The sequence below is a fragment of the Ursus maritimus genome, unplaced genomic scaffold (genome assembly GCF_017311325.1).
Source record: "Ursus maritimus isolate PB19 unplaced genomic scaffold, ASM1731132v1 scaffold_20, whole genome shotgun sequence".
Taxonomy (NCBI): Eukaryota; Metazoa; Chordata; class Mammalia; order Carnivora; family Ursidae; genus Ursus; species Ursus maritimus.
Window position 1 is genome coordinate 31,231,871 of NW_024424453.1, and position 24,272 is coordinate 31,256,142.

The 24,272-nt window shown below is 38.7% G+C and overlaps 1 protein-coding gene across 1 annotated transcript in view; it reads right to left on the minus strand.

The window, feature by feature from the left end:
• Positions 1-24,272, minus strand: part of COL6A6 (collagen type VI alpha 6 chain) — a 105,947-nt gene that overhangs the window by 37,051 nt on the left and 44,624 nt on the right. Inside the window, exons 20-27 of the mRNA XM_040636823.1 lie at positions 23,976-24,011; positions 22,408-22,470; positions 20,703-20,765; positions 13,001-13,063; positions 9,468-9,530; positions 8,625-8,675; positions 6,928-6,963; positions 5,905-5,967 (exon numbers count right to left, since the gene is read on the minus strand). Coding sequence (XP_040492757.1) covers positions 5,905-5,967; positions 6,928-6,963; positions 8,625-8,675; positions 9,468-9,530; positions 13,001-13,063; positions 20,703-20,765; positions 22,408-22,470; positions 23,976-24,011 — 438 coding nt within the window. The remainder of the gene's footprint in view (positions 1-5,904; positions 5,968-6,927; positions 6,964-8,624; positions 8,676-9,467; positions 9,531-13,000; positions 13,064-20,702; positions 20,766-22,407; positions 22,471-23,975; positions 24,012-24,272) is intronic.

Consider the following 24,272-nt stretch of genomic DNA (forward strand, 5'->3'; position numbering starts at 1 on the left):
GACAGCCCCACAATGAAGGACTGTCCGGCCCAAAATGTTAATCGTGCGGAGATGAAGATATCCTGCTTTAAAGTATGTGCATGTGTTAAACTGAAAAAAAAAATATACATACACACATATATATTCACAAAATAAGGTTAAAAATCATGACAAATTAAAAAAAAATCCTTCAGTTGGGAGGAAAAAACAAGGCGAAAATTTAGAAAACAAACTAAAAATGTAATCATTCCAAGAAAACTGAAGAGGCACTCAAAATTGAAGGCACAACTTTATCAACAGAAACTTCCACCAACAGAAATTTCAGCTCTTTCAGAAGGAAAACCTGGAAGTTTTCAGTGTCTAAACTTCAACTTCAAATTCGGAAATATTTACATAGGGGAAAAGCAGCTTGGCAGGTGAAATAATAAGTCACAAACAGTGATAAATTGTGGGAAAAAAAGAAATTCAAGTAATCAAAGGCCAAAAGAAAAAGTTCACATGCTTCTCACTGGTTCATTGTTTTATAAAAATGATTAATGTGGCATTGAGGGACAAGAACCCAACAAACAGCTGAACTTGTTAGCATGCTTCCAATGTTCAAGAGTAAACTACTTCATTAACAAGCCAAAGGAAAGGATCCAGAGATATTTCAATGCAGATGACATGTGGATTAATTTAAAAGTCTTTTCCAATTATCTTTCTAATTATATCATTTTAAAAAAAATCATAATGTTAAAGGACAGTCATCCAAAAACATGCATGAGGAAAAGAATTATAGCTGAGATGCAGTCGTCTTAGGAGAAGCAGGATGGAGGGAGAAAGCAGTTTATTTTGTACCCCTAAAACCCAATTTATGATGTCTACATAGGCAAGAGGTATCCAAGATGGTGTCATAGTTAGACCCTGAACTTACTTCCTCCCAAGGACACACCAAATCTATACCCACCTAGAGAGCAATTCCTCCTAAAAAAGAACTGAGGGCTGACTGAACAGCTTCTGTGCAACAAAGGACAAAGGGACCACAAAGAGAATGGCAGGAGAGATGGAGACTCAGTAACCATGGAAACCCTACCCCTGATGCTATGAACTGCAGGGCTATGAACATTCTCCAGGATCGATTACATTAGGCTATAAAACAAGTATCAATAAATTTAAGACTGAAATTATATCAAGCATCTTTCCCAACCACAATGGGATGAAACTAGAAATCAGTCACAAGAAAATTGGAAAAAACCACAAATACATGGAGGCTAAACAACATGCTATTAAACAACCAATGGGTCAATGAAGAAATCAAAGAGGAAATCAAAAAATACCTGGAGACAAATGAACATGGAAACACAATGGTTCAAAATCTTGGGGGATGAAGTAAAAGCAGTTCTAAGGGGGAAATTTATAACAATACAGGCCTACCTCAAAAAAAGAGAAAAATCTCAAATAAATAATCTAACTTACACCCAAAGGAATAAGAAAAAAAGAGAACAAAGCAAGTCCAAAGTTAGAAGGAAGTAAATTATAAAGAGCAGAGCAGAAATAAATGAAATACAGGCTAAAAAAACTATAGGAAACATTAATGAAACTAGGAGCTGGTTCTGTGAAAAGGTAAACAATATTGATAAACCTTTAGCCAGACTCATCAAGAAAAAAAAGACTCAAATTAGAAATATGAGAGAAAGTACAATTTACACTACAGAGGTAGAAAGGATAAGAGACTACTCCGAAAGACTATATACCAACAAATTGGACAACCTAGAAGAAATGGATAAATTCCTAGAAACACTGTTTCCAAGACTGAATCAAAAAAGAAAATCTAAACAGACCAATGACCAGTAATGAAATTGAAAAACTCCTAACAAACAAATAGCCAGGACCAGATGGCTTCACAGGTGAATTCTACCAAATGTTTAAAGAAGGATTAATACCCACTCCTCTAAAACTACTCCAAAAAACAGAAGAGGAAGGAAAACTTCCAAATTCATTCTATGAGGGCAGCATTACCTTAATACCAAAACTGGAAAAAAAAAAAAAAAACCACTACAAAGAAAATTACAGGCTAATAATATCCCTGATGAATATAGATGCAAACATTCTCAACAAAATATTAGCAAATCTAACGCAACAATACTCCTCCAGCACAGTCAAGTGGGATTTACTCCAGGGGAGAAGACTAGCTCAATACCCGCAAATAACATGACGCCAACACATTAACAAATGAATAACATCATATGACAAAATTCAGCATCCATTCATGACAAAAACTCCCAACAAAATGAGTTTCGAGGGAATATACCTCAACATAAGAAAAGCCATATATAAAAAATCCACAGCTAGCACCATATTCAATGATAAAAACCCAAAAGCATTTCCTCTAAGATCAGGAACAATACAAGGATGTCCACTCCCACCATCTTTATTCAATATAGTCTTGGAAATCTGAGCTGCAGCAATCAGACCAGGAACAAAAGACACCCAAATTGGTAAGGAAGAAGTAAAACTGTCACTATTTGCAGATGGACATGATATTATACATAGAAAACCCTAATAACTCCATCAGAAAACTATTAGAATAAAGGAATTCAGTAAAGTCACAGGATACAAAATTAATATAAGAAATTTCTTGCTTTTCTATACATTAATAACAAGGTAGCAAGAAGAGAAATTAAGAAAACAATCCCATTTACAAATGCATCAAAAAGAATAAAATGTCCAGGAAGACATTTAACCAAGGAGGTGAAAGACCTATACTATGAACACTATAGGACACTGATAAATGAAACTGAAGATGACACAAGCAAGTAGAAATATATTCTATGCTCATGGGCTGGAAGAATTAGAATGTTAAGATGTCCATGCTACCCAAAGCAATCTACACATTTCAGTGCAATCCCTATCAAAATACCAGTGGTATTTTTTGCAGAACTAGAACAAGTAATCCTAAGATCTGTATGGAACCATAAAAGACCCTGAGTAGTCAAAGCAATTTTGAGAAAGAAAAACAAAGTTGGAAGTATCACAATGTCAGATTTCAAGACATACTACAAAGCTGTAGTAATCAAAACATCATGGTACTGGCACAAAAATAGACACATAACTCAATGGAACAGAATGGAAAACCCAGAAATAAACCTACACTTATATGGTCAATTAATCTATGACCAAAGAGGTAGGTACATACAATGGGGAAAAGACAGTCTCTTCAACAAATGGTGCTGGGAAAACTGGACAGCCACATGCAAAGAATGAAACTGGACCAACGTCTTATACCACACACAAACTCAAATGGATTAAGGACCTAAATGTAAAACTTGAAATCATAAAACTCCTAAAAGAAAACATAGGTACTAATCTTCTGGATCTGTCTCCTCAGGCAAGGGAAACAAAAGCAAAAAATAAATAATTGGGACTATTATCAAACTAAAAAGCTTTTGTGCAATGAAGGAAACCAGTAACAATGATGAAAAGGCAACCTACTGAATGAAAGAAGATATTTGCAAATGGTATATCCAATAAGGGGTTAATATCCAAAATATATAAGGAACTCAAACAACTCAACACACACATATACACATAAAAAATCTGATCAAAAAATGGACAGAGGACTTGAACAGACATTTCTGCAAAGACGTACAGATGGTTTTACAGATGAAAAGGTGCTTAACATCACTAATCATCAGGGAAATGCAAATCAAAACCACAGTGAGATATCACCTCACCAGTCAGAATGGCTGGTATCGAGAAGATAAGAAATAACAAGGGTCAAGGATGTGGAGAAAAGGGAACTCTGGTGCACTGCTGGTAGAAATGCAAATTGTTGCGGCCGGTATGGAAAGCAGTATGGAAGTTCCTCAAAAAATTAAAAATAGAAACACAATATAACCCAGTAATTCCACTTCTGGGTGTCTACCCAAAGAAAATAAAAACAGTAATTTGAAAAGAGATCTGCACCCCTACGTTTACTGCAGTCTTATTTACAATACCTGAACTATGGAAGCAATAGATGAATGGATAAAGAACGGATACACACACTCAATGGAATATCAACCATAAAAAAGAATAAAAATTTGCCACTTGTGACAACATGGATGGACCTAGAAGGTATTATGCTAAGTGAAATATGCCAGAGAAAGACAAATACCATATGATTTCATTTATATGTGGAATCTAAAAAAAACAGCACAAATGAATAAACAAAGAAAGAACCACAAGAAAAACAGAAAAACAACAAAAATAGAAATAGACTCATAAATACAGAGGACAAACTGGTTGTTGCCAGAGGGGTGGTGGGTGGAGGAATGGGTGAAATGGGTGAAGGGGATTAAGAAGTACACACTTTCAGTTATAAAATAAATAAGCCACAGAGATGAGAAGAACAGCATAGGGAATATAGTCAATATTAGAATAACATTATACGGTGACAGATGGTGACTACACATCGTGGTGAGCATTTTGTAATCTATATAACTGTTGAATCACTGTGTTGGACACCTGAAACTAATATTGTATATCAGCTCTATTTCAATAAAATTTTAAAAACCCTGGAAAGAGAGTCACAGAGGTAGAAATGGTCAAGGTACAAAAGAGAATGAACACACAGGACAGCAAAGAAGCTGCTACAGGATCCCTTAGAAGAACAGGCAATTTAACAATGAGCTAGAAAAAAAAAATCTCTGTACATAAAGTTCTTGTTATACTTAATAAAAAATTGGATCAGAATAAAATTAACTATAATGACAAAACTGGAAAACCACCCCAAGTACCAAGTTATATCACTTTTTCTTTTCCTGCTAATTAACATGGTGTTAAGATCGGTTTACCCAATCGGTGCTGTGCTGAAGAAAAGAAACACATTTTTGAGAGGCAATTATCAGAAGAATGTCTCTCTCACAGAGCGGCCATGTCATTTGTACACAGTGTAAATATAAAGAGTCAACAAACGCAGAAATCCATTCTTAACCCACCGGAACCCAAATTCGCTGATGCCTGTGAGCTAACTGGACACTTGTGTTCGTTACGAGTGAGCCAAAGCTTTAGGAAATGTCCGAGTCCTTCTATGGAATAACAAGGACGTATGCAGTTACATAATAAATGGAAATTTTCTCATAAAAATTAAGACATACTCTCTTAAGCTAAAAGGGAAGAGGACCTTTTAGGATATACCTTATTACAAGTAGTGTAACAAAACCTTAACGGTGAAGAGCAAGATGTCAGTGGGCATTAGGCTGCACTAAATCTGCCAGGAAAATGGGATTAAACTAACCATATTTTGCCAGTGGAGAACTGTTTTTGACCACAAGGATTCCTAAAACAAAATCTTATTTCCAGAGTCAAGAAGACAATTATCATATGGTTTCACTCATTTGTGGAACATAAAAAATAAGGAGATCGGTGGGGAAGGAAGGGAAGAACGAAGGGGGGGGGTAAACAGAAGGGGGAATGAACCATGAGAGACTATGGACTCTGGGAAACTAACTGAGGGCTTCAGAGGGGTGGGGGGTGGGGGAATGGGACAGACCGGTGACGGGTAGTAAGGAGGGCACGTATTGCATGGTGCACTGGGTGTTATATGCAACTAATGAATCATGGAACTTTACATTAAAAACTAAGGATGTACTGTATGGTGACTAACATAACATAATAAAAAATTATTATTAAAAAAAAAAGAATGGTACATTGGCAGCTAGAACAGGTGACCTTGTTAATTAAAAGCAAACACTTCTTTGCCTTCTTGCTGGCATTGGAGGATGAGTCGTATAACCATCTCCCTTCCCCAGGTTTGCCTTAAGAACACACACACACACACACACACACACACACACATTTTGCAAGTCTTGGGGGAACAAGTGACAACTCAAATGATTGTAAAACCATGAAAAGGACTTCCCAAAGAGGCCATGGTGGTAAGACATTGGAATCTAAGAAGCTTACCGTCTTGCCTCTAGCTCCCTTGGGTCCAGTTTCTCCTGGACCACCAGGGTCCCCAGTCTCACCCTAAATAAGTTCAGAAAAATACAATGGTAATTAAAATCAAAGAACTATATCTCAATGTGTTTTTAAGCTTATTCCAACATGAAGACATTTTTCACATACATTTTAATCTTCAACAGTCTTCGTTGACGTGCCTGCCCTCTCCTCCCTCTTCAACGTCCTCCCCTCGTTTCTATAGCTCTCTACGCAGCAGCGCGCTGCAGCCTCGTTGTTTAACTTCTGCCTCCCTTTCTCCAGCCACAACCGAGCCTCCCCGGAGACACAAACAGTGCCCTTTATTTTGTCCTCCGATCCTATCACAGGACCTGGCGTTTACTGAACTCAGTAAATGTTTCTAATAAAAGTGAAAGCCTTAAGGTAGAAGGCATCATTGCTAATGGATTATTGGAAGGGACTTATCATACTGGAAAAATAGAGCCAGGTGAAGAATGCAGGGCTTGGTTTTCCTTCCATTTTATTTCCTTTGAGCGAAGAAGAAAATACATATGATAGAGGGAAAGGAGTCCATGTGAGAAGAAAAATAAGGATGATTTCTTCCCTTATGAATTTAAAAACTAGAAATGAAATTTTTAAAAAAGCCTTCTTCTTTCTTCCCCCAATTTCCTCATAAAGATCGATCCTCCCTCCCTCCCCCTTCCCTCCTTCCTTCCCCCCTTCCTTCCTTCCTCTTTCTTTCTTTCGTAGAGAGAATGTGCACATGAGAGTGAGTAGGGGTGGGAGCAGAGGGAGAGAGAGAATCCCACACTGAGCGTGGAGCCCGATGCCGGGCTTGATCTCACAACCCCGAGATCATGACCTGAGCCGAAATCAAGAGTCAGACACCTAACCGACTGAGCCACCCAGGTGCCCCAAAGGTTCTTTTTGTTCATTTATGATTAACTATTCTTCTATTGTCCTGTGATACATTTCATAGCCTGAGGAATATCTCTGACCGGTCTCTACTTAATATGAAGAACACAGTACCTTCGGTCCACTTTCTCCAGGAAATCCTTCTTGCCCCTGTAATTGACAGTGTGGAAAATCAGTACATGCGCACATCGCCGCGGTAGGCTGTGCTGACTGTAATTTTACCTGCTGCCTTCTTTGGCTTTAGAAAGGGCCCAAACACCCGAAAACGCAACGATACAGCACTACTTGAGAAACAAGCTCCAATTTCTAAATTAAGCTATCGATACCAAAATATCTATGACAACCTAGATAAGTGGACAAATGGGCACATCTGAGGAATTATAAATCAGCTCTCCTTCTACTGAAGGTGTTTAACAGGATAGCTGGCTAGATGGCAAAGCGTTTCTGAAACCGTCTTCTTAACACGTATTTCAGTGGAGACAGGTGAGAAGCCTAGAGCCAAAACTTGATCATTGGCTTTCTAGTCCTCTGTTTACCCTACTTAGTCCACAGACTATAACTGAAGACGTCTGACAATCCCCGTTTGATGAAAAAAAAATGTTTATTTAAAATAAAGTTTAGTTTCGGATTACTCCGGGTGGTATCTCCTCAAACATACATAAAATAGAAAAGAATAGAAAGAAGAAAAATCATCTAAAATCGCACTACCCAGAACCATTATAAATGTTTTATCGTATTTTCTTTAAGCTCTTCCAAATGCACTTTTTAGCACAATTGGGATAAATATTCTTTTTGATATTTTATATCCTGATTTTTTACTTGATACTGTCACATAATTTCTTTACGTGATTATAAACTTAATATATTTTCATTTTAAAGAGTGGCTAATATTCCGGTGCTAGAAGCTACTATTTCCCTTTATCAGATATTGAGATTGTTTTCAATTAATTCTCTATTCTAAAGAGAAAGTTCATTGGAAAAGTCTCATTCATTACTGATTTCTTTTTCAAAGAAATTTTAGCTTTTTGGGGTTTGTTTATCCTTCTAGACAGCCTCTTGCATCATTCCTGGTGGGATTTCACTTGGAATTAAATTGATCCTTTGTAATGTTTTAGACTTTCCAACAAGAATTTGGATGTCTTCATTTAGTAAAGTTTTATATTTCAGTAATTTTTTGTCATAGGTCTCAAACATTTTGCAGAAAGGATATTCTTAACTCTGTTTTTGTGGGTATTCTTATTATGGTTTCTAAGTGGCGATTGTTAGTATATAGAAATCATTGGTTTTGTAAATTTATCTATCTTTCTTCCAGACACTTAAATATTCAAAAATGTAAAGTTATAATTCTGATACAAAGCTATAAGTTTTTATTTTTGAGTTATTGCTTGGCCCAATGCATTTAGGAAGACCCTGTAAAACCTCTTACTAATGGTTAAACATACTAAGAAGAGAATCAACTTTGGAATGGCTCCCTAAGTAAACCCGAGCACAGAGCTGCTAAGATTAGACACACTGTTCGGGCTGGAACAAGTCAGGCCCTGGCTCCACATCTTTGCAAAGGAACAGAAAATTAATTTTCAAGTTTCAGTTGTTGCCTGAACCTTGAGCCATCAAATTGTTTTTTCTTTTATCACATTCTCCAAGGGATATCAACAAATAAATGATCAAAATCTATCCCTAAATGTCTAAGACTGCGTTATTCACTGCCTTTTTTTCTCTTAAATGCGGCAAAAAAAAAAAAAAACCAACAAAACCAAAACAAACAACAAAAAATAAATGGAAATACCTAGCTTCTAGTCGATGTGTCTTACCTTTGCTCCTCTACTTCCAGTGCTACCATAACCTGGGTTGCCATCATCACCCTGTAAACAAAGGCCTTCGTTATAAATATCCCAGACTACAAATTGGAGGCAGGCTTATTCACACGAGAACAAGACACACAGTTTTTTGGTTTGATTAGGAGAAAGCAGGAAGCAGGTTCTCTCTCTGGGGCTGGGCACTAACATTTGGCAATAAAGGCAACTCTCGGTGACAGATACAGACAGTGCATTGTCCCTGAGGCTCACTTGTGTCATCTGTAGAATGGGACTAAAAATTATCACCGCTCATGGTGCTATTATGAAGACTGAAGGGGAAAATTTCAGGCATACAGTAATCTCAATAAAAGGAGGGAGTAGTTTTAGCTCTTCTGTTTAACACCTGTATTTTAAAACCTTAGCTCTAATTCACGTTCAGTTTGCTGGATGAGAGTAAGACCTCCTAAATGCCTGGCCAGTGGCCACTGTCAGACCCTTGCAGAGGTCTGTGAAAAATCCTGAGCGCTGGGGGAGTGTGGGCTGGGTTTCTGAGGAAGAGGTTCTGATGGCAGGAAAGAATGGAAGAAGGGCTATGGGGATGCTAAAGACAAGGTTTGTCCAGTTTATCATTTGGCTTCAAAAGCATCCTGGCCAGGATTTTTGGTACCTGGGAAGTTGCCACCTTAGGAAAGCTTGCCAAGGAACTAATCCAAGTTGAGGATAATATCGCAATTTCTAGAAAGCTATCAGGCTAGACTGGGGTGGTATCTTTAATGCACTCTTCAGAGAACCACATGGGATATCTATTGAACTAAAAGATTCCAAGGACCAGGTCAAAAGTAGTGATCCAGTACAAACCGGCAAGCCTCGAGGACCTGGGAGACCAATTGCTCCTTTTTCTCCCAAATCTCCAGGCTCTCCCTGTCAAACAGAAAGAACATGTCCTTATTAGTTTTTTGTTTTTGTTTTTGTTTTTTGTAAAGGAAATTGGCAGTGATGGTATTAAGACAACAGCTAGTTATATAACTGCATCCATGTGTATCACACACAGTGACAACAGATTTGTGGTCAGGACTGCGAGTTGTATCCGTAATGCAAGGAATTGCTATTGTTGGCCAGCGAGATCCCCTCCATTGATGAATGAAGCCCCAGCAAGTCTGATGCATTGTTTAGTGCAAGCTGCCATCTTGGCAGCTCAGTGCCATGAACCACACCCTTGGAAATGTCTTACCATGAGTCAAAGAGGAAGCTCTGTACTGTTTAAAAAAATGAACAAAACTGTTTCCAAGATGATCCATCAAATCATCTGGCTGCCGCAGTTCAACAGACTTACTAATCTAGTTTTAAGTGCTAATCAAGATAACCAAGGCAGCACGGCATCGTGGCAATAGTTTTTGACTTCTGACTAGTAGAACTCTACTGTGGGTTATAAATCAATCTCAGTATTGTGTTGAGTCAAGTCCAGCTACTTGGGAAAGTTAAAGTTAACAGAGCTTTAGAAAAGAAGGTTAACTCCTTAAAAAAAAAAACTTAAAATTTAAGATTTTAGATTTATAGAAATTTTAAAGTAGTACACGGAGTTCCTATACACTCAATATCTAACTTCTCCTACTAACATTGTATTAGTTACACTAGTAGGGCACATTTATCACAATGCATACATGAATACCGATTCATTATTATTAACTAAAGCCCATACTTTATTTTTTTTAATTTTTTTTTAGTTTTTACCCAACATCCTTTCTCTGTTCCAGGATCCTATCCAGGATACCATATCGTGTCTCCTTAAGCTCTTTTAGACTGTGACACAGTTTATCAGATTTTCCTTATTTTTGATGACCTTGACAGTTGTGAGGAGTACTGCTCAGATATTCTGTAAGATGTCCCTCCTTGGGATTTTTCTCATGATTAAGTTGGGTTTTATGGGTTTTTGGGGTAAAGACCACAGAGGTAAAGTGCCATTCTCAGCACAACATAAAAAGAGAACATAGTATCAACATGGCTATCATTACTGATGTCAACCTTGACTATTTGGCTGAGGTAGTGTTGGTCATTTCTCCACTATCTAGTTATTCCCCCCTGCCCTTTCCATAACGTACTCTTTGGAAAGAGGAGTGTGGAAGTGTCTGAAGCTCACACTTAAGGAGTGGGAGTGGTTAACTCATTTTTAAGGATAGAAAGGCAACCCCGTTAAGTGTGAAAAGCGCAAACGGACAAATGTCCACCAGCATTGAACTCTGAGAGTAAAACAAAAAGGGTTCCATAGATGGGAAGCAGATCTTCCCTGATATCTTCCTTTCAGTGTAGTGGCTCTCAAAGTATGCTCTGGAGGCCACCTGCCTCATGATTACCTCAGGTCCATACGCAAAGGAAATTCCTGGCCCCCACTGGTATAGTCTCTGGTAACGGAGCCCAAGAATATGCCTTCTTAAATAAGCTTATCAGCTGATTCTTATACACAGTGAAACTTGAGAACATCTGCCTTAAGGTAGGGAAACAAGGGAAGCCATATGGCTTGTTCAGGGTCACTTTTTTATTGGGATAGCCAGACGTTGAGCCCAGGATTAATCACTGAGTTGTTTGTCTCCCTGGGAACTTGAGCTTATTGGAATAAGGTAGGAGTAATTGTTTGGGGCTCATCTCAGTTAACAATGAATCTAGAGGATTTAATTTATCTTGGGACTTCCCAAAGGATTTGGGCTTACTTTGAGGGTACTTATTTCCAAATTCTTGCCCCTTCTCCTTTAAAAGTCCCTCTTATTAATAATGATCTTTTTGGCACAACTACCCTGCTTCTATCTATCTCCTTCTACTCTCTCACTTCTAACTAGCCCTAGGAGCCATCCATTCCTGCCTATCTCTCTCTCGATTCCCTCTGTCGCACCCTTTGGAGGGCTTTCAGTTTTGAAAATATTCGTTAGAGCATCTCAGCCACCAGAGGCAATGGCTTCTTCACTCCCCCTTCCTTATCTGTTCTGCACCATACATTTGACCTCTCCTTCCTCAACTCTTCTTCTCAGCACCCAGTATGCATTTGTTTCTTTCCCCTCCTTTCTAATAATTCACTGTCTCCCTAATCCTTCTTACAAATACACACCACCAAGAGTCTTTTTAAAACTCCAAATGTCTCTGAAACTGCATCTCCGACCAGCCCTAAACTTCCTCTATTCCCCAAAAATATTCCCTTCATTCCTACACCACTCTTCCTCGTGACTTTCCTGCTTCTGGGATGGTACTACACTCATGCTGCAAGTCCACAAGCCATCTAGTCCTCTTCTCTCTACCTTAGTTCCCTACTGGAGGAGTCCTCCAGAATCATCATGAGCCCCTCCTATCCTCACTGTGTTAAGTCATCCAGTCACTGCTTGTCTTGGAGACTGTTAGAACATACCCACTGGTCTCCTAGCTGCCAATCCCTCAGCCTTCAAAATATTTCTACAGAGTAGCCTATTCAAAATCCTCCCAAGTCTGGCTGTGTTCAAACACTCCATGAAAACAATTGTGAATAGCACTGTACTGGCTACTTAACAAAGTGAGTGACTACAGACTTTTTTACGTGCCTATGAGACAGGATCATTCCCTCCTCCCCACCCCCCCGCAAATACCCACACCCAGGATTTTCTAACCTTGTGCTTTCCTTCACATAATTTCTTCTCCCTGAAATCCTCCATGCCTCCTCTCTGCTTGCCAAAGTCTTTCTTATCTTCTACGGTCTGCTCCAAGTCTGTATCCTCTATGATGTTTCTTTCCCCAGCCCGGAAATACTTCACTAATACTATATTTAAATCTCCATTCTCAGACCCATATCCTGATCTACTTTATGTCATATATTATTGTCTTGAAAATATTCTAAATCCCATGGGGATTGATTCCATGTCATATCTATCATACAACCCAGAAATTCTTTCATTAAGCAAATATTTACTAAGCAATTATGTGCCAGGAACTGTTCAAAGCACTAGGGATGCATCAGTGAGCAAACAGTCGAAGATCTCTACTCTCCTGAAGCTGAGTTTCTGATCCAACAGAATACTAGTGGAGTGACTTTGTCTGAGAGGTGTTCAGCAAAGGTTTATATGCAAGGAGGAAGCAGAGAAGAAAACAAGAGAGGAGGGGAGGGAAGAATAGAGGGGCAAAGGAAGGCCTCCCCCAGAACAGTCTTCCTTCCCTGAGGTCCCCCCCCGGCTAAGAATGGGTGTAGCCCCTCATGAAATTATGCTGAGCTGGAATCCTTGACCTCATTGTGGTCCACACCCACGTCCTTAGACGTTGCTGGCTCTCTAAGAATCAACCCCGGGTGCAGGGGCAATAAGAGGTTCTCCTTTGTATTGAAAGAGGTTCTCCTTTGTATTAAAACCTTAACTTTGGTGGGCTTAAAGAATGTGACCTACTTTATTTCCTTGGCTTCCCAAATGGCCTGGACTCCCAGCTTCTCCTCCTGGTCCCGGAGGCCCCTGAAACAAAACGAGGATTGCAAATACAGCAGAACATAAAGCAACTTTCCCCTAAACCCTTTGTGTCTCTTTTAAGAGGAAAATGAACCACAGATGGGAAAAGAGTTATGGCTTTATTGATTTCTGCTCTGGAAAAAAGTATCACAGCTGTCAAATAAAAACTAGTAAATAAAAGAAAATTAATAAAGTAATTCATGCCAGATGTGGACTAAACGATCATGCTTTCTTGTGAGTCTTCTTTTCCAAAGAGATTTTACGTTCTCACTGTTTTGCTTTTACAGCAGATGTTGCTAAAATGTCGAACATTTAAAGAAGGCATTCCAAGTGACATTTGCCTTTAACTGTATTCTGTCTGGTTCCTTGCTTTGGTAGAAAGCATTTTTTTTTTAAGGTAAACTTATATTTATTTGCAAATAATATAATTTGTCCAATAGAAAGCTCAAGAAACTTTGCCAAAATAATTAGCAATAGCAAGATATGTTCAGGTATACCAGATAAACAGTCTGAAATAGTTTTCTCTTTCCTACTGATAAGTTAGAAAAGTAAATGTACCTAAATTCCCATGTACCATTAGAAGAAAAAAAGACCTGTAAAATATGTGGAATTTAACAAGAAAGATAAAAGACATAGCTGTATAAAGAAAGCTTTAAACTCTTACTGAAGAACATAACAAAAGTTAAACAGAGGGCTAAACATACCACACAGCTATATGGAAAATCTATTTGATATAATAGAAGTCTCTTTAATGTTCTAGAAAGCATGTGTTATTGGGATAGCTTCAGAGCCGAACATTTAAAAATCCCAATTCAGAGACAGCCCAACTGCCTTCCTAGGTTATTAACACTTGGGATCAGATTTTTCCTTTGGGATATCCAAACATATGGCAACAGAAATCTTGTTTGGTTAAAATGTTTACATAGGTACTTGTAAATAATCCCAACACTAGTGAATTGAAATCATTTTCAAATTTCTTTTTTTTTGGCCGTGGTTACTGTAATTTAAAAATAAATAAACCAAATCTGTGTAATAAGCATGATACTTAGCAAATTTTATTCAGAAAAAAATATGGCATTACCTTTTTATCTTTGAAAAACTAGAAATGTAGTTAAGTTGGACATAAAAAGTTTCCTAATAGGAATAATTGTTGAACAGTATATTGGTCACTTAGAGAAGGTAATAAGGATCTTTCCACAACTTTCCACTTTTTCCTCTCCCTTTTTTATTTCAAAAGAAGAATCTCAATTTCTTCACCTTCCATAACTCTCAAGCCTTTCCCTTCAAACTCTCACTTCCACCAGTGCATGGGGCTAGCTCCCATGATCTTCAGATTCAATCCAATTAGATTCAATCTTTTCTGTTCTTACCTTATTTGAGTTTGATCATGTATTCTTTGAAACTTTTCCATTTCTGTAACACCATGGGCTTCCTGGTCCCTCTATGATCTCTTCTCCATTTGCCTCTTAAATCTCCATGTACCCTGGGGCTCCATCCTTGCACCTTATTTTCTCAATCCCCTCCTCCTGAGTGACACCCCCATATATTCACATACCACTTTACAAAATAACTCCTAAATACATGGATCTCCTGCCCAAACTACTAAACTAAATGCCAGACTCATATATTAAAATGTCTATTGGATAGCCCATAAAAATTGATTACCAAAGATAATTACATTTACCGTAAGTCATGCTTAGTTTCATATTCTCTTTATTAAGGAATGGTGCCACCCTTTTCCTCCCTAAAGCCCAAGCTGGAAACCTAGGAATCATCTCTTAGCTCCTCTTCCTTAGCTCATCTCAAAACCTATCAGTTACAAGTCCCACAGATTCTGTTGCCTTTCTGTACCAATCTCTCTTCCATTCGTATTGCTATTACTTACCTTCAGGCCTTCCTGCCTTCTGTCTAAATTCCTGGATTCCCTGACTGTAGCCTGGCCTCTCTCTAATCCATTCTTCTCTCCTTTTTCCTTTTGATTTAAAATGTCAGGCTGATGCTGCCACTTTTTCTGAAATTCTGAATTCTGAGTAGCTTTCAGAATAAAGTTGATGGTATTTATTAATATATAATATCTCTCAAAAATGTTGGTATTACAGGTCTCCATAGTCATCTGGGACTACTTCAATCACTGTATGTTTATGCTCAAACCATCTGAAGTCACCAAATAATTCTTGTTGTCTTAGGTCTTCACACTTGTGCAAGTTCTTCCTTTAGCTGGTCCATTTTTCTGTCTGGAGGGAGATACTATCTCCCTCTTGTGAAAATCTTACTTTCAGCATCACTGTTTCAAGAATACCTGAACCCTCTGGCTCTGCTGGGTCTCACAACTGTCCCACAGATTCCTCTACTCTGCATCTCATGTTCATTTGTTTGTTCCTCTCATCTACTAGCTACTAGCCTGTACATTCCTTGAAGGAAGGGGCATGCCCAACTGGCTTCCTATCTCTGGAACTGAGTACAATACCTAAAACTCACCAATCCACCCACCCATTCATCTAGCTATCCATGCACCTATCCAGGAATAGCCCCCAAGAGGGAGGAGATGATGTGTTTAATTTCATTTTTCCATATGACATTTTTTGCGTACTTCACAGAAGGATAAAGTAGAAAGATTTCAACTGTCCTTGACAATAAGGGGCGAATTGGAAGTCTTGCCTAGAAGCTCCCTTTCTGGGCTTCCTTCAGACATAATGAGCTCTATGAGATGAAGGAGATTTCAGGGAGATTACCTCATGTGTGGTCACTTCAAGCACACACAGCACAATGAGAGATTATCCTGTTTGAAAGCCCTCCGAAATGGAAGATTTCTTGGATGGAAGGATGCATACATGCAGACAGGGCATGGTCATCAGAACATCAGAAAACCTGATTCTATTTCCGGCGCAGGACACACAAAATACCAGACGGGTGTCTTTGACTCCTTGAATGGACCTCAAGCGTCAGTGAATGGTTACCCGGATATAGTTACTACTCAAATACTGCTGGTTTTATAGGGGACCATGTTTTTAAAGGAAAGATGAAAAACTCCCTGCCACCCCAAGATATCAGAGTCAAAAAGTTGCCTTGATTCGAGGTCAAGATCATCTATGGAATAGAAAGAGAAGGTTAGGGCATTTGAAGGAAAAGGGCACCAGCCAGAGGCGAAATCTTTACTGGCTTTGTTGTAATAGCAGCCTTTTATTGAGCATTTATTTTGTGCAAAGCACAAATGCTATGCTAAGAAGTATATCTTGACTTTCTCAATCACAATGAGATACATATTATCGACACCATTGTTCACCAATAAAAATCAGATTGTCAAAGCTTTTAACTCCAAATCCCCATTAACAGGAGGGTAAGATGGGAACCGAACCTGATTCTGACTCTACACTGAACTTCTGGCCACTCTTTCTGCTGTTTTGAGGCCTGTATCTGGGACAGGATTCCCAAACTCTATGCATCACCTGAGATTGGAGTTTTCAAAATGTGAATCTCCACGCTTGATGCAGGAGGCTGGGGCCAGATCTACCCTCCACTCTTGGGACTCGGGCTGGGGGGTCTTTTGCTTATGCTTAGACTCTACCACAGACTCTTCTGCAATCACAACTGTTTAATACAAGTGTTCAGAGATGATAGAAAGGAGAGGTTTAGAATTTAAATGTTTTTAAAAACTGTCCTTAGATAGTATCTTATCAGAAAGGATTGCAGTAGGAGTTTGGGATTAATGGCTGGGGCAGTGCCAAGGACACCTCGACTTTGGATGGAATATGGCTGGAAAGGAATCCTGTCACTTATGTTCATGGGGTAAAACCCTGCCTACACTGACAACAGTAAATTGTCAGGCTGGGCTGGAGCTACCCAAGGAGATTAAACACTCAGTGTCTCTAAGAGTCAGATATGAGCTAATTCTAAGAAAGTAAAAGAGGCCAGCAAGGGGTGGGCTAATGCAAGAACAAACCCCAAGATACCTGAGATGTTGATCTTGACAGTGCTAGGCTAAGACACAGCCTCTAACCTCAACTTCTAATCCTTCATGCATCTTACACTCCATCTATGTTGAGCCATTTATGGTTCCCCAAACTCATTTTGATATCTCTTTTTAGATTACTTGGCTCCTTTTCCCAGATGCCTGCCTCTCCCTTGGTCACCTGGAAAACACCTCCTTATCCTGCAAAAGCTAAACCACTCTTCTCCTGCTCTAATGACATCCTTGGTCCCACCACTCTGTTCTGCGTGTAATTCCATTTTAGCATTTAGTACACCACATCTCAACTATTTGTTTGTGTTGGCGTCCTTTATGAGATTGGGAGCATGTCTCTTTTCTTCTTTTCTTTAAAAGATTTTATTTATTTATTTGAGAGGGAGGGAGTGTGAGTGAGCGAGAGCTCAAAAGCAGGGGAAGGGAGAAGCAGACTCCCCACTGAGCAGGGAGCCCCGCCAACACTGACACTGGCTCGTTTCCAGGATACCGGGGTCATGACTTGAGCTGAAGGCAGACGCTTAACTGACAGCCACCCAGGTACCCTGGGAGCATGTCCTTTTGTCATACTGTAGGACCTACACACAGGATGCACTCAGCAAATATTTGAGTAAAAGAAATGGTTGATGGATCATTCAACCTAGATTACGCAGAATGATGAAATCCAATCACTGCAGTTAAGATTACATATTGTTATTACTATCATGGCCTTCCTTGGATTGGAGACTCTCATGCTTTGGGCATAAAATGTCCCTGCTAGATTAAGTAATACTGATGCAATACAGTAGTAATAAACACTTACATGGTGCTTACTATATTGCAGACACTGTTCTAAGAACCTACCTATATTAAACCATTTAATTCTCACCTGATGAGGTAGCTCTTATTATCATCCTTATTTTATAGCAGAGAAAATTGAGGCACAGAGAGGTGAAACGAATTACCTAAGGCCGCACAGCTAGGAACATACAAAACTGGCAATCAAATCCAGGTAGCCTGGTTTCAGGTACTATGCCCTTGACCACTATGCTATGCTTTGTAAAGATAACAACAGAAATTCTACTTTGTACCCCAAATTTCCATGGAATAATTCCAACATTTCTTGATATTGCATGTGACATTAGTGATTATTTCACTAAAAACAACTAAGAATAATTCCAGCACTAACTAGAATTAGTATGTATGTCTGATTTCCCATTCCTTTTCTAGGCATTGATTCGTGTAGTACCCTGCAGTAAACCAAACAAGAAGGGAACAAAGGAAGGTATAAAAGAATATGCCATTCTTTTCAAAGTTATACCTTCTTTTTCATTGTGCCATGGGCTGTATTTCTTTCGTGCCATAGCCATGTACTTGGTTGGATTAGCACATTTTGATTTATGCAGAATGCCCCAACACTGCATAAATTAATGTCTTCAGAACACTGTCAACAGAAATCACATGTCTTTTTCTAAATGTATATCCTAAGAAAAAATTAAAGTCTTCAATTAAAAAACACTCCTATGAGGGGTGCCTGGGTGGCTCAGTTGGTTAAGCATCTGACTCTTGATATCAGCTCAGGTCTTCATCTCAGGGTTGTGAGTTCAAGCCCTGTGTTGGGCTCCATGCTGCGTGTGGCGCTTACTTAAAAAACAAAACAGAAAGCACTCCTGTTATTCCACCTAAGTGGCTGGTTCTTGTGTGCTGTCTGAAGTCTATGTTAGTGGATTTACAGAGCCAATAAAGAATAACACTCTCTTGTATATCTGCTTGTGTTTGTCTCCCGTGGTTTTCCTTTGGAAACAACAATTTTGAGACCCCTTTCATCATGTCCTGAATATAGAAAATTCTATACATCTTTGAAATAGCACTTCCACTGTGTTGACAAGGGTATTTCAAGAAAAAGCAAGCAAAGAAAGAAAACCCTGATTTCTAGCCAGATAAATGGAAGAGGTAGAGAGAAGTGGTGCCTTTTGACTGACACTGGCAATGCCAAGAGGTTGAATGATTTATAACTATAACCAATCTTGCCAAAGCAAGATTAAAGGGGTCTCACTCAGACAAGTACACTGTAGGGCAGATGGAATAACTTATTTGAATAACAGCTACTTGGATACAATTTTGGATTAGAAGAAGGGAATTACCAAGTTCTTTGGATTTCAACCCATCTACATCTTAATATTTTACATAAACAGAGGAGATAATTACCGATATATGTTTCCTTTGGCATTTGCTGTTTTTTTTTTTTAAATACCAACTGGTGGTGCCAGCAAGTTTTTAATGATTCAAGGATGTGAATACAAAACAGTTACTTTTCATCAATTTAGTTCTACAATGAAATTTTTTTATTGTTTAGATTTTTTTTATGTATGTTACTCACTATACAGCACATCATTAGTGTTTGATGTAGTGTTCCATGATTCATTGTTTGCATATAACGCCCAGTGCTCCATGCAATATGTGCCCTCCTTACTACCCATCACGGGCTATCCCACCCCCCACCCCCTCCCCTCTAAAACCCTGTTTGTTTCCAGCAGTCCATAGTCTCTCATAGTTCGTCTCCCCCTCTGATTCCCCTCTTCATTTTGAAATTTTTTTAAGTTTTCATGCTGTTTGAAGGAGTACGTTCATCAAACTGGGAACAAATATTCTCACGAGCAGTAATTAATATGCTTTAAAATATTGTATCATGAGATATAGGTTTATGCAAATAGCTTCTTAAATATTTTGATGATGAACACATTCACTTACGTGTTGGACCACTGCCTAAGGAACACAAAGTAATGGATTCCCTTTATCCCATTAGTCAAGTACAAGTCCCAATTGCATCTCATTCATTCATTTACTAATTATTATATAAATACATGTCGAGCTCCACTGTGTAGCAGCGCTGTTATTGTAGGTTCTGGGATATAGTATAAGCGAGAACAAGTTCTGGCCCTCAGGGAGTTTACAGTGTAGAAAAGGAGACAAAAGCTAAACAAATATAATAGCAGTTAGGCAATGGCCAGATCATGTAGGGACCTGCTACTCAAAGTGTGGGCTGGGAACCAGCAGCATCAGTACTGCCGGGAGCTCACTGGAAGTGCAGAACCCCAGGCCCCACCCCAGACCTACTGCTCAGAATGTGTTCTTTAACAAGTCGTCCCGGTGATTCTCAGGCACTCTGAAGTTGAAGTGATGTGGGAAAGTCAGTCCCGACACTGGTTGTGTCTATTAGAATCTCCTGGGGAGAATTTAAAGTTACTTGTACCCTGGCCTCACCATCAGAGATTCTGGTTTACATGGTCTGGGGAGGGTTCCAGGTGCTGGGGTGTCTTTAATCTTCCCAGGAGATTATCATGGGTAACTAGGTTGAGGAGCACTGAAGAAAGTTGTATTCTGGGTGCAATGGGAAGGCCCTGAGGAGATCAGGGGAGTGGCATGACCTGATTTGTACAGAGGAGGAATTCTTAACCTCCAGTAATGGCTGAGGTGTTGAGACAAAGAGGGCTAGAAGCCATCTTCCACCTCTGTGTCTGACAGAAAGCCCACTCTGCAAGGTAGGGACCACAATGTGATGTGGCCATCACATTGAACACTGAACTCAAAACTTTGTGGGTTCACAGGCAGTACATAACTCCTTCTGCAGAAAAGAAACTGCAAGGACATCCATATTAAAGCCAGGATTGGAGCCAGAGGCAATCACTTTCTCTCATTACGTACCTGAGGACCTTCACTTCCCAGACCTCCTTTTTCACCTTTCACACCAGTCTCTCCTCTGGGGCCCTACATACAGAGCATACAGAGAATTAAAGCATTATTTTCTTTCTAAAAGAGAACACTTGAATATTAACTTGAATATTAAAGATGGACGTGGTACGTCAGTCACATGGACAGAAACTGGAAAGAGAACTCCATTCATGCCCTTGGCTCTGTCTTGATCTGTGAGCTCTCCTGTGTGTGGATACAATGGTCCAGTCTGCAACTTAGGCAGTTGGGGGCATTTACAGTAGACTGAATAAATACTGAACAGTTGAATTTTTCAGTATTGCTAATTATCCTAAGCGTCTTTAGACTCCAAATACATATGTTTCTTATGTGATAAAGAATATAATGCTTAATTACCTAATCTGAAACTGAAATATTAAAATGAATATTCTATTCAATAACCATACTGAAGACTGGTCATAGATAAAGCATGTGGTAAGATGAAATCCGGAGATTTCTACCTCGAGAATATTATACTGCCTATTAATTGTGGACTTTGTACATTAGGCAGAGAAACCTTCATGCTGTTTGGTTTTTCCATCTGCTTTTTAATTATGTCATGAAGAATGAGTCTGTAAAGTGGAAGAAGGGATGTTGTCATATTATTTGTTTAGTATGAAATAAAGCAAGCCACTCTGCTGAAATGCTTCCCCACAACCCCAGTGGCAAATATTTCTCACTTGAAGAAAAGTGAACTTTCCTCAGCTGGCAAGTAAAACAAAGCAAAGAAAAGCAATCAAGCTCAAAAGAGATAGAGGTCCAAGGGGACAGACTGTTTACTGCTGTGGAGTCTTGCTAAAAACATGAACACAATTTCTCATCTGATGTCTAAGGATATTTTACCCAACTTCCATGCACCAAGCTGCCAATACATAATAATTTTTTTTTTAGCTATGTGGATTAAAACTTTGAAAAATTATAGAAACATTGCTTGTCTTGCATTTGCCAAACAGCAAACTTATTTCTTAGATTTCAAAACAAAGTTTGGAAAGAAAAAATGTGTTCTAACTTTCTATAGTCTAACCTTCTTTCCTTCATCTCAGCATTTTCTAGGACTTCCTTTTTCTTCTCAGTATTATTTCGGGCTACATTTTGCTCTTTCTGGCACGTGCTTCTTTCCCCTCATGTGACCAGTGTAAGAGCCAACCATGGCTTATGCCTTGTAAAGGAAAAAGTGCTGGAGGCAGCTCTCTGGGGAAGTGAGCAAGAGGGTAGGCTGAGTGCCACACTATAGATCACCCCGCTGAAGACTTCGGCTGTATTTGGAACAATTCTTTCCTAGAGTAGAGCCAGCTTTTCTACTACTCAGGCGTCCAGATATGTAACACTGAGTTCTTACTGTGCTACACTGACCAAAATTCCCAGTTTTGAGGCTCAACATTTTCTTTGGCTCAAGGTCTCCCCTAGAATATCCTAGCTAGCTTGAACTCATTGCACAGGGACCCTACCCAGCATGTTCTTTCTCTTTTCACCTCTTGATTAGACAAAACTTAGAAAAAGGAGACCAAATTCCGGACAAGTCAAGACAGTGTTGCTTCCTTACTTTATTACCCTGAGAATACTTGAAACATCTGTATTTCTGCAAAGAGGTTTGAAGGATTCCATCAAGACTCCAAATTCTTCTTGATGTTCTCAAACCCTGATTAGTTCTGATATGTACCTGAGGGCCCTTAAGTCCCCATGAGCCTTCAAGTCCATCTGGGCCTGGGATGCCTGTTTTCCCCTGTAGTGAGAGAGAATCAACCTGTTAACACTGTTTCCTGAGAATTTTGTCTCCTTTATGTACAAGATTATATATTTTTAATCAGAATGTCAGTGCAGGATCTTTGGCAAAAATATGAAAAATAAAGAAATAAAAATTTTCTATAATCTCATCAAGCAGAGATAACCTCAGTTACTATGTTGGTATATTTGCTTTCAAGTCTTTATACATATGCACACTCACACACTCCTTTTTTTTCCCATGTTTGTAACATATCTGACTTCGGCATTTGGCCTGAAAAAACTCAGTTTACATTTTCTTCAAAAATCTCTAGACATCTTACAACATTACACTTATATTCAGATAGATTAAATATCTATTCATCAAAAGTTGAGCAGTATCTTCACATTGCGCTTGAACTCTGACAGAGATAAGAATTCCAAAGAAGAGGAAGGATTAAAAGGCATAATTCAGTCAACTATTGGGATAGCTTAAGTTTATGCCTTAAGTTGTTACACAGATGTGATTAAACGTCCCTTGCTAATTGCCTTTTCCTAGATCTCAGAGGAATTTCTCAACACTTTCTCTCCCCAATCTTACTTCATGCTGTTATTCTGGATTTGGTCTCCTTTTTGTTGAAGTCTAACCTTGAGGTATGTGTGAGTAATGTCTGTGGATGGTAAACTCTCTTGGTCTTGGTCTGAAAATGTCTACATGTTCATTCACAGTTTAGCTAAGTATAAAATTCTAAATTAACAGCTATTTTTCTTCTGCACCTGCACATATCATTTTGTTTTCTAGCATATTTTATTGCCAAATACAAGTCTGCTGCAATCTAATTTGTTATTCCTTTCATGGGTAAAAATGCTTTTTCTCTCTGGTCATGTTTAAGATATTTTATCTTTAGCATTCCAGAGTTTCACCATGATGTGATCGAGAGTGGATTTATTGTTTATCCTCATTGTATTTTCAACCTGAGGATCTGTGTTTCCTCAATTTCATAAATTCTAAGTCACAATTTCTTTTTCATAAATATTATAGATACATGAGGCATGTATATCACCAACATGTACAAAGGAGATATGATACAGTATTTGGTATAGTCAACTTTTGAATAAAACTCTAAGAAGGTCCAATATGTATTAGGGTTTCACTGTACTCTCAGTATAAAAAGGGTTTATGTAAACTAAGGCTTCAGAGTCAACTGAACAAAAATTTAGACAATAACTCAACTGAGTTACCAGTTTGCATTTGAAATCCAAACTTAAATTTAATAGTCATTGGGCCAAACTAGTGCCTCTTGTCATTAATTTTTATAGTCTTTGATTGGAATGCCCAAATCTTCATTTTAAGATTTGAGTTCTTGAAACTGTAGCCTAAAAGATTTCTAACATTTTATTCCACAACCAGTATCATCAAAAAGTGGGAGAACTTTAGTCTTGAAAGAGGTTTCCCAGAGCCTTTATTCTTATTCCTTGACTAGACACAATACTTATCATTTGGAGTTAAGAAAAAAATCGTTGTACCTGTGGGCCTGTATGTCCCCTTCGGCCATGAGCTGCCTAAAATAGAAGGAAAGGTAGGAACCTTTAACTCTGAAAAAAATGCTTTTTATACTCAAATTAGTAATGAACACCTTAAGGCACTTTTTTTTTAAGTACCCACAATTTGCTTAAAACATTTAATTATCCACTGCACCATGACAGTAAAATGTTGTCAACTCTGAATTTCTTATCCTAGGGCAATAGGTAATTAAAATCACATAGACAATTGAAATCTGTACATACTTAAGAGAACAGATTGTGGTCAATAATTTGTGGTCA